Below are 11,726 nucleotides of genomic sequence, written 5' to 3' on the forward strand. Positions count from 1 at the left end.
CCCACGAGGAGGTCTTCAGACCTGCCCTCCCTCCTCAGGAGCGTGGGACTGAAGTGCAACCAAAAGCAGAGGAGGAGGTTTTTAAGAAAATCAAAAAGGGAGTGCAAATGCCCACACCCAATATACACGTGGTCCACGGACTCCACAGTGCCACAGAACAAACAGTTGGGCTGGGATTCTGTGAACCACCACAATCTGCAGTTGCAGGAGACCGCTGCATGCAGCATCCTCCACCCCAGATCCCCAAGAGAAAGAGGGAGGACTCCCGCGTAGAGAGCCCTCCACTGGGGATCCCCACCACCCAGAGTCACCTATTTATTTATTTTCCTGTTTTTTTTAATTTTATTAAACAAATGACAAAAACAGTTTACAACAAACAGTTACATTTACAGCTGCATACAAGAGACAGCAATTTTACAAGGGAGAGGAGCAGCAAAGCCAGTCCCCAAACCCTACCATTCAAACAGTTTACAGGGACATGAGGACAAACCTCAAATCCCAGTTTCACATATAAAAATATAAAGAGACATTAACAATGACATTTGAGTCACCTGTTTATATATGTCAGCCCGGGCTCCCTGATTGGCTCAGGTTAGCAGCCCTAATGATGATCTTATACTGCATGAGATCCACCTTGTTTCAATCGCCATAGAACCAAAGTGGCTTTTCATTTTATCAATTAAAGTCAAATCTTGTGAATGGCCAAGTGTCAGCCTGGAAGTGGAAACGGTGGAGCCCCTGATCATGCAGTGGGTGGAAATGGAGACAGAAACAGTTGTAGAAACTGAAATTGCTGGAAAAGCTCAGAATGTCGGGCACATCTGTGGAGAGAAATCAGAGTTAACATTTTGGGTCGAATGACCCTTCCTCAGAAACAGTTGTAACTGTGCAGCACTGAAGATGTGGATCCCTCTGAGCTGGGACTGGGTATGACAACAGCGTCTTGTCACCCTACAGGATAACCCTGCAGGAAAAACGTTGCTCAGGGAACCCAGCCTTGACCGCTACACTAGCTTTACTTCCGATGTGAAGTCCTAAACAGTGAGGTATGTAGATATTGTAGGGTGTGGGGGGAGGGGTGAAGACGCACTCTAAAATCTCTAGGCGAAAGTGGGTACTGCAGATGTTGGGGATTAGAATCAAGATTAGACTAGTGCTGGAAAAGCATAGCAGGTCAGGCAGCATCCAAGGAGCAGGGAATGATGATTCCTGATGAAGGGCTTTTGCCTATCTTCCTTTCCACCTATCCACTCCATCCTCCTCTCTGACCTATCACCTTCATCCCCACCCCCATTCACCCATTGTACTCTTTTCTACCTTCCCCCACCCTCCTCTCTGACCTATCACCTCCATCCCCACCCCCATTCACCTATTGTACTCTATGCTACTTTGTCCCCACCCCCACCCCCTCTCATTTATCTCTCCACTCTGCAGGCACCCTGCCTCTATTCCTGATAAAGGGCTTTTGCCTGAAACGTTGATTTTCCTGCTCCTCGGATGCTGCCTGACCTGCTGTGCTTTTCCAGCACCACTCTAATCTTGACTCTAAAATCTCTAATTAAATGTGTTCTGCCTGGACCCCCGCGGATATTAAACCGACAGCATGAAGTTAAAAAGCACACGACACCAGGTTTTAGTCCAACAGGTTTAATTGGAAGCACACTAGCTTTCTGAGCCCCGCTCCTCCATCAGGTGGTTGAATTACCCAGTGTTGCGTGATTTTTAACTTTGTACACCCCATTCCAACACCGGCATCTCCAAATCATGACAGCATGAAACATTTACTCGGGAAGGTTTGGTATTCGGGACTGCTCTCCCACTCCCACACTGTGGAAACCGTCTCGGGGAGGATGGATGAAGTGGTTTGTCGGAGCTGGCTCAGAGAGTGCTGCTGTCCACCTGATGTGGAGCTGCCGGTGTTGGACTGGGGTGGACAGCGTCAAAAATCATGCAACACCAGGTCACAGTCCAACAGGTTTATTTGAAACCACAAGCTTTCGGAGCGTCGCTTCCAAAGCTTGTGGTTTCAAATGACATACTGATTGGAACATGGATCAATAAAGAACGGAAACATACTCTTCAATCCAACCAGTTCATACTGACCGTAATCCCAAACTAAACATGCCCCACCTGCCTCCGCTTGACCCATGTCCCTCCGAACCTTTCCTACTCATGTACTTATGTAAGTGTCTTTTCAATGTAGTAATTGTACAGGCGTCCACCACTTCCTCTGGAAGTTTATTCCAGACACACTGTGGAAAAATGTTGCCCCTCATATCCTTTTTACATCTTTCCCCTCTCACTTTAAAAATATGCCCCCGCCACCCAGTCTTGAAACTCCCGCACCCTGGGGTCTTCTGTCCTTCAAAAGGAAGTGTTAGCAAATGCGTTTTTAAGCTTTGCTGATTTTGTTTGCCTCTGGGGAACACACGTTTTCAATTCGAGATTGAATTGAAATTCCACCAGGCCCAGAGTTTAGATCATATCCTACATCCCCAAAGATGAGCTGGATTGCCTGGATGACTGGCCCAGTGAAATTTCCATTCCATCACTATCGCCCAACATTCCCCACATAGACAGTGAATTAAGGCCAGATCAAGAACTATAACCTGTGGTGATGTCTGACTTTTTAAAAATAAAGTTAAAAATCACAGAACACCAGGTTATAGTCCAACAGCTTTATTTGTAAACACTAGCTTGAAGTGCTGCACCTTCATGACGTGGCTGTGGAGTAAAAGATCATAAGACACAGAATTTGTAGCAGAAGAAATAGGTTTTGTGTAATAGCACACCATGTGATAAGACCCAGTGTGTAAGGGTTGGGGTAAGGATGTGGGAGAAGGTGTCTTAGGCCCCAAAAAATGTTATGATTTGGAGACGCCAGTGTTGGACTGGTGTGGACAAAGTTAAAAATCACACAACACCTGGTTATAGTCCAACAGGTTTATTTAGATTCTGGATTAGTGGTGCTGGAAGAGCACAGCATGCAGGCAGCATCCGAGGAGCAGTAAAGTCGACGTTTCGGGCAATAGCCTTTCATCAGGAATAAAGGCAGAGAGCCTGAAGGGTGGAGAGATAAGCTAGAGGAGTGCCCTGGGGTTGAAGTGTTCCGGGGCGGAAGATGAGGCGTTCTTCCTCCAGGCGTCTGGTGGTGAGGGAGCGGCGGTGAAGGAGGCCCAGGACCTCCATGTCCTCGGCAGAGTGGGAGGGGGAGTTGAAATGTTGGGCCATGGGGCGGTGTGGTTTATTTAGAAGCTGCTCCTTCACCAGGTGGTTGTGGAGAATAAAATCGTAAGACGCAGAATTTATAGCAAAGGTTTACAGTGTGATGTTACTGAAATTATACATTGGAAAAGACTTGGATTGTTTAAGTCTTTTAGAATGGGCATGTTGGTTTCAGTTCTTTCATGTGTAAATCACAAAACATTTTTTAAAAGTCAAATTCTTAAGTGAACTTTAACAATTGGTGTCATGTCCGCCCACATAATGCAATTTTTAAAATTGTTTGCTTAATCTCCTTCAGGTCCAGCATGCCAGCAAACAGATTACAGCAGAAACACAGTACAAGGGAATCATAGACTGTGTGGTCCGGATCCCGAAAGAGCAGGGGTTTCTGTCATTCTGGCGCGGGAACCTGGCTAACGTGATCAGGTACTTCCCAACCCAGGCTCTTAACTTCGCCTTCAAGGACAAGTACAAGCAGATCTTCCTGGGCGGCGTCGATAAGAAGACCCAGTTCTGGCGTTACTTCGCCGGGAATTTGGCGTCTGGCGGAGCAGCCGGGGCCACCTCCCTCTGTTTCGTGTATCCGCTGGACTTTGCCCGAACGCGGTTGGCAGCCGACGTGGGCAAGGGTGTGAACGAGAGGGAGTTCACTGGCTTGGCCAGCTGCATCACCAAGATCTTTAAGTCAGATGGCATCAGAGGCCTCTACCAGGGATTCAATGTCTCTGTCCAGGGCATCATCATCTACCGAGCTGCATACTTCGGAATCTACGACACAGCTAAAGGTGAGCAGAAAGCTGCAGGGACTGTGACAGGAAATAGTTCATCTCATGCTCACTCAACGTTCATTTGCAATGATGCAATTGAAAGATGGGCTTCACTCAAACGATTTGGTATCTTTAGGACATGTCGAAATGAAATCTCCCTTTGGATTTTTCTTTCAGGTCAAAACTCGTGGGTTATTTATTGTTTCTTTTTTAAAGTGACTCCGTCCCAAAGCAAAATCTCGTCAATCTCACCAATTACACCGCAAAGGGTTGTCTCCAGTTCTGCGGGGATATTTTAGAATATTCTACTGAATTATTAAATGTCCGAAAGGATGACTAGCATTTGAGTTAATTTTCTTTTCATTCCTTCATGTTGAATGTTGTCCATTCTTACCTGCCTTTGAACTGAGTGGCCTACCAGAGGACAATTAAAAGTCAACCGCTTTGTTGTGGATCTGGAGTCACGTGTAGGAAAGATCAGATGGACAAAAAAGAGGAAATTTAGTAGAATGTAACCCTCTGAATTTGCAAAGGGAGCATGGTCTGGGTTATTTGCTTGGAAATAGAGCAATTCAATATGCTTATTCAGATTTATCTTATATGTTCATGTTTTTTGGAGTGAGTAAAAAAACTTTATGGATTTTCACACTTTCAAAGCATTTCCATGCTCACTGGCTTCCACTAGACAAGATAACCCCCTTATTTTCGATTATAAAATTACAGTCACCAATTTAATATAACTTTATCCAAAGCCTTTTCACACTGTTAATCCTGGACATTATGACTATACCATTTTAGTTCTGCATTGTAGTAAAGCTACCTTATAAGGATTAAGGAAAGGATAGTTAAATAGTTAAATATAATGGGGTCCTGCCAACGAAGGAGCAGTGTTCGGTTCTTTTAGGGCATCAATTTCAGAGGTCAGGATCTTGCTGGTGTAGAGTTAGAAAGTATCCTCTTGATGTAAGAAGGAGCAGTGGGACTGCATTCAAATTTCTCCCCCCCCCCCCCCCCCCCCACCTGTCTCTGCCCATCAAACACGGACGAATGATTCTGGCACAGTGCAAGCTGATGGTGAAAATTCACCTTTAACCGTTGTTTAAAAATATGTTTGCAGAAACCAGTCTAGTGTGTCATTTATCAATGAAAATCAATCTCGTGAACTGGCTGTCAAGTCTGGGCTTATTACTTGTCAGGTATGATGCCGGATCCCAAGAACGTGCATATTCTGATTAGTTGGATGATCGCACAGACTGTGACAGCAGTGGCAGGGCTGGTATCCTATCCGTTTGATACTGTCCGTCGGCGTATGATGATGCAGTCAGGTCGTAAGGGAGGTAAGTATGAATCCGAGTTTCTTCATTGTCAACTTGTTGAACAATTGTTACTGCAAATCAAGTAATGCACTTAGATCTAAATTCATTCTGTGTCATTGATAACAGTAAGATCTTGTAGCAGTGGGAAATGAGTGGGTGATGCTGTAACATAACGATTCACAGATTTTTTCTTTGAGACGGCAAAGCTTTTTCACTCCCAGAGATGCTATAAGGCAGTGTACTCAACGAACATTCTTCCTATAGTTGAGCTTTATTTCCATTCTTTTCATGAAATATAGGTATCACTGCCAAGACCAGCACTGGTTGCCCATTATTAACTGCTACAACTTAATGGTTGCCAGGCTATTCAACTACATTGCTGAAAGGTCTGGAGTCACATGTTGCCCAGAAAATGGGAGGATAGCAGATTTCTTACTACTAAAGAGTAAACCAGTTGGGTTTTTATATGGCAACCCGTGATAGTTTTATTGATAGCACGGTGGCTCACAGCACCAGGGACCTGGGTTCAATTCCAACCTGGAGTGACTGTGTGGAGTTTGCATCTTTTCCCCGCGTCTGTGTGGATTTCTGTCTCGTGCTCTGGTCTCCTCTCACAGTCCAAAGATATACAGTTAGGTGGATTAGCCATGTGGATAGGGTGCTCTTTAGGGTGTCAGTGCAGACAGGATGGGCCAAATGGCCCCTTTTTGTACTGTACAGATTCAGTGGTCAATACTGAGACTAGCTTTTAGTTCCAGATTTTTTTCCATTTTAAAAGAACTAAGCTCAACCAGCTGTCTCTGTGGAACTTGAGCCAGAGTCCCTAGTGCATTACTCTGGGCTACTGGCTTGCTAGTTCAGTGCGAGTACCACTACACTAGTGTCAGATACTGAGATTTATACTGCTGCCTTTAACTTGTAATTTAAGTTTAAAACCTACAGCTGTTGAGTGTTGAGGTAAAATCTATTCCAGACATTTCTGACCATTTCTTATTACTGGATGAAGAAACCCTTTTACCTGAATATAAATGTGTCTTTAGTTTGTATTATTTCTTGGCATATTGCTTTATTAACAGATGACATTACCTAATTTATTTCCTTCCATATTTTAAGATGGATTTTCCTCCTTACTTATTGTCCCATACCGTTCCTTAACTCCCCCTGCACAATATTTTTCAGATTTCTTTCACCCTTCTGTAGGGATATGTTTGACTGTAGTGCAATGTTTCATGAGAAATGTTTCTAAGAAAACTAACCATGCATCTTAACATGTTTCTCCTTGTTTGAAACTTCAAAAATTTACAGCATTAGAGTTCACAGATATAGAAAAATGGCCTTGCTAAGAAATGTGTCTCATTCCCAATAGTAAACTGGCATGGACATAATGGTCTGAATGGCTGTTTGATATTGGTGCTAATAACAACCCTCACTGTGCATGTGACGTTTCCACTTCAGGCTTCAGCTGTTCTGTTGCTTCTGACAGCTGGACTGCCACTCAATGTTGTGGATCCATGTTCTCTAAACCTAAAGTAAGACTTCAGTAACTCACTGCACACAGGGGTGCCTTATAGGCTGCAGACAAAGGAAGTTTTCATTGCATCATTTTGAGCAGGGTTTAAATCCAGAGCAAAAATGAAAATCTAAGGCACAAGGTAGAATCTACTGAACCCCTAGATATCATTCATGTTTTCTAACCGACCAATGAATGATTTTTTTTGTAGCAATTAAATAAATACAAGTTTGTAAAGCCAATTTGGTAAGATTGGACTGAAGCTCACATGGACTGCAGTGGGTCAAGAAGGCACTGTCTCAACAGCGGGGCCAGCCAGTGTTGACTGCATATTAGAATGAATAAACAAAATAATAAAACAAATAATATTATTTTTATTTTCTCAAACTGGCTTTACAACAAGTTGCATTTGTGTAATCACTACTACAAAAAAAAACCCATTGATGGGTTAGAAAAAAGATGATAAATCACCATTATTTCATAGATTTTGTTAAATGCTTTAAAACAGCAATTAAATCTGAAATCAGTTCTGAAGAAGTCATATCAAACTCGGAATGTTAACCATTACTCTCTCCAAGATGCTGCCTGACCTACTGAGTTTCTCTTGCACTTTTTGTTTTTTTACAATTAGAAATCTTAATATAATTGAAACCTGTTGATTAATTTCTTTGATTAATGATAATTTCTTCATAAACTAGCACAAATATTTATGATCTGAAAGTTAATACATGTCATCTTGCATCAAGTACCTCGAATGATAAAATATTGGAAATTTACTCTGCTATAAATCCCTGCCTACAATCCTCCAGATGATCAGTTAATGTTATCAGTTGAGCCAAGCATGTCCCACAGAAAAGAAGGGAAACATTACCATTCTAATTGTTAAATACATCCTAATGATTGACTGTACAGACTGTTATTAGTCATCTAGGCACAGGTTACTTGCATATCTTTTTCAATAGGATGATGCACAAGGATCAGAAAAATTAGGAACATCTGAAGTATGCAACAGAAATTATTTATTTTGAACAGTGATTTGAAATGTATCTGCAATAAACACTTTGCCTACCATAACTAAAAGCAATTGGACAACATCATCAACACTAAAACAATTGAAAAGTTATTTATTATAACATACCCATGAATCAGTGGAAGAATGAATTAACAACATTCAAGTTGCACAAATAATTGTTGCTCAAGTGATAAGTAAATAATTCAAAATGTTCTCTTGTTTTTATTCTTAAATTATTAAATTGCACTAATTCCTTCATTATTTGCTTCCTTCAAGAGGAAATCTCTTCTTAACATGTCATGTGTCCTCTGCCCACTTAACAGTTCCTTCACTTATTGTTTGTTTAAACTGTATTCTGAGCTATTTTCTCACCCATTTTTGTTGGCACTGGTTTGTCTGAGAGGCAGGATGAAGAGGCAGGTCCCAAGTCTACCTCAGCCAGAACAGGAATCATACATAAACTATTCACATTATTCTGAACCATACATTAGCTATTTCAGCTAACCATTCCTCTATTAAGCCCATAAAGATATAAAAATCTTTAGACACCATTAATAGAGCTCTGCATGTACTAAATGGGACAGTTTATTTCATCTGAGAGGAGTTACCTAGAGATCCAATACTTATTTGCTAATGAATCAAGGATATTTTATGGTGAGTGGATAATACATACTGTAACATTATTGTTGTAATGTTTTAACAGCTGATATTATGTACAAGGGCACAATTGACTGCTGGAGGAAGATTTTAAAAGATGAAGGTGGTAAAGCTTTCTTCAAAGGTGCCTGGTCGAATGTATTAAGAGGAATGGGTGGTGCTTTTGTACTGGTACTGTATGATGAAATCAAGAAATTTGTCTAAGGTCCAACTTTCTCCCATCACTGATTATTATAGAGGTAGAAACTGTAATATATTGTAGCAGGAACAATGGTTTTAACAATGGTGACTGAACCATTGAGGAATCAAACATCTGAGCAAAAGCAGTTGCACGGTGGGGAGTCAAAACAAATGTGAAAAGCATTTATGCATAAATATAACTTAAGATCAGTCAGCCTTTAGGTTTGTCACCCATGTATTACATTTGATAGCCAAATCCCCATGCAAACTGTACATATTTTACTTATGGGTTCATCAGTTTTATTGTGGGTGGTGATGAATTTCTGTATTTAATCCATGTACTCCAGGAATGGTTATATTCTAATTATTTTAGATTTGCACATTGTTTTGAACTGATCCTAACCAAATAAATGTATTTATGGTCCTAATTAAATCAAATGTATTTATTAAGACTGCCTAATGTATACAATTTTCAATAAAACTTCCTGATTTGAATTGAACTGGTGTTTGTGCTGTTCAACATTCTTGAAAATGCATAATGTGGTCATTATCTCCTCTTGGCCTTCTTCTCTTCAAGGGAAACCATACCAACCTCTCCAACTCATCCTCATAATTTAAGTTTCTCATCCCAGGAACCATTTTTGTAAATCTCTTCTCTCCTGTCTCCAATGGCATTTACATCTTTCCTACAGTGTAGTGCCCAGAACTACACTGTGGGCGGCACAGTGGCACAGTGGTTAGCACTGCTGCCTCACAGCGCCAGAGACCCGGGTTCAATTCCCGCCTCAGGTGACTGACTATGTGGAGTTTGCAAATTCTCCCCGTGTCTGCGTGGGTTTCCTCCGGGTGCTCCGGTTTCCTCCCACAGTCCAAAGATGTGCAGGTCAGGTGTATTGGCCATGCTAAATTGCCCACAGTGTTAGGTAAGGGGTTAATGTAGGGGTATGGGTGGGTTGCGCTTTGGCGGGGCGGTGTGCACCTGTTGGGCCGAAGGGCCTGTTTCCACACTGTAATGTAATCTAATCTAATCTAACTATGCACAGTATTCTAGGTGAGGTCAAACCTATGTCTTATACAAGTTCAGCATTATTAACATCATTCAGCATTATTAGAGCTAGTGCATTTAGCACTGAAATCACTTTTTCACTCAAATCCTACTCAAAATCTGGAATTTATTTTCCAAAATGGCTGGATGGCTAGGTTGAATGAAATTGTCAAAGACTGACATCAATCAATTTTATTGGGTAGAGTATTGAAGAGATAGATGTTGAAGTACAGGTCAGCCCTGACCAACATAATGATGGAATAGACTCAAAGGACTGAATAGCAGAATCAGGAGGAAAGTAAAATTTTTTAAAAAGTAATTTCTTAAACAAGACCAAAAGCACTCATGACTCAGTTACCCTTCCACACTGACAGATTGACCACATTCAGTGTTCCCTCCCTCTCTAATTGTCTGAGGCTGAATTATATATGCCACAAAGTAAAATTCCAATAGGACCACCTTTTTCCACCTCTATAACATTGCCAGAGTCTACCCATTTTAACTCACTTGCTGCTGAAATCCTCAGTATGTTTCTTAGCTCTAGACTTGATCATTTCAACATATACCTGGCCAGCTTCCCACTTCCGACCCTTTGTAAACCCTGGGTCATCTAGAATCACTGCTGCCTGTATCGTCTAGTTAAAAACCAATCACATTCAATCCTGTGTACACTGACCTAGAAGAATCCTGTTTAGCTCATCACTACCTTACTCAATTTCTCTATGCCCTCTAAGTGATCTCACAGCTTGCCCAACAATTGGCGCTGGATGAGCAGGTATTTCCTCCAATTAAACTTTGGGAACTCAAGAATTCAGGACAGGTGTAGGTCATTCAGATCCTGAGTGATCGGATTGTGGCATCTAATTTCTGACCTGTCTCCCATAACCTTTGACTCTTTTGTCAAAAATCCATTTCTGCCTTGAATATATTTGATAACTCAACCTGAAGACATTGTCTTTGGTTCCTATTATATATCCTTTTCTAGCAACTAATGTTATCCTATTCCCTGGTGTTTGCCTGGGATTAAACCAGACTATTAGCAACCTTGTGTCATATGTAATGCCAAGATGAGATTTGATGTTACCACATAGTTGTGCCATTACCAAAAGCATGTATTTCCACTGTTACATTTCACATCTTCATTTCTTTTTAGCTCAACCGGTGTTGAAACTTTCATTCATGCGTGTGTTAACTCAAGATTTAACTATTGTAAGCACCCCTGACTGGTCAGCCACACTATACCCTCTGCAAATTTGAGGTCTTCCAAAATTCTGCAGCCTGTATCCTTCCTCACATCATGTCCTATTCACTTATCACCACATGCTCGCTATGCAACTCTTCAATTTTAAAATTCTTATCCTTGGCCAGAGTTTTGCCAGCCCTTTGAAAGAAGGAAATATGTCCTTTACTTTGTAAATGCCAGGGAATGTAACCTTGATTTGCGCAATCTTTTCTTGCAATGCAAACCTTGGGAGTTCAGGCATTATTCTGGTAAATCAGCTCTGCAATTTATCCAAGCCCAATATATCCTCCTGAAAGTTTGGTGCATACAGTAACTCCAGGTAAGGTCTTGAAAGGGAGGGAGTTACTCACGAAAATTACAATCACCAGGGAAATGGTACTGGAGTTGTGGCTGACAGATTCCCTGCCTCCCCTCCCAGGGTCTTGATGGGACTTCATCCTGGGGTCTTAAAAGAAAGAGCTAATGAGACAGACTTTGTATTGGGTCAACTGTCCAAAATTTCCTAAATTTGGGCATTGTTCCATTTGATTTAAATGGTGAATGCAATTCCCTTTATTCAAAAAAGGGAGATAGAAATCAGGAGATAGGTTAGTTAGCTTAACATTTGCAACTGGGAAAATCTTAGAAGTTATAATTATAGATGCTAAGTTAGAGCATTAAGAAAGATTCAAGGTAATCAGAGTAAACAAGATTTTGTGAAAAAAGTTATGTTGAACCAATTTATTCGATCCTTTGAAAGAACATGTTGATATAAGAGAAGCTGTGAATGTA

The 11,726-nt window shown here is 41.4% G+C and overlaps 1 protein-coding gene across 1 annotated transcript in view; it reads left to right on the forward strand.

Moving 5' to 3' along the window:
* slc25a4 (solute carrier family 25 member 4) overlaps positions 1-9,167 on the forward strand; it is an 11,850-nt gene extending 2,683 nt beyond the window's left edge. The window contains exons 2-4 of the mRNA XM_043705838.1: positions 3,524-4,010; positions 5,189-5,329; positions 8,534-9,167. Of these exons, the coding sequence (XP_043561773.1) occupies positions 3,524-4,010; positions 5,189-5,329; positions 8,534-8,691 (786 nt within the window). The 3' untranslated portion in view covers positions 8,692-9,167. The remainder of the gene's footprint in view (positions 1-3,523; positions 4,011-5,188; positions 5,330-8,533) is intronic.
* The last annotated feature ends 2,559 nt before the right edge of the window (positions 9,168-11,726 follow it).

Source organism: Chiloscyllium plagiosum, chromosome 2 (genome assembly GCF_004010195.1).
Source record: "Chiloscyllium plagiosum isolate BGI_BamShark_2017 chromosome 2, ASM401019v2, whole genome shotgun sequence".
In the NCBI taxonomy this organism is placed as follows: domain Eukaryota; kingdom Metazoa; phylum Chordata; class Chondrichthyes; order Orectolobiformes; family Hemiscylliidae; genus Chiloscyllium; species Chiloscyllium plagiosum.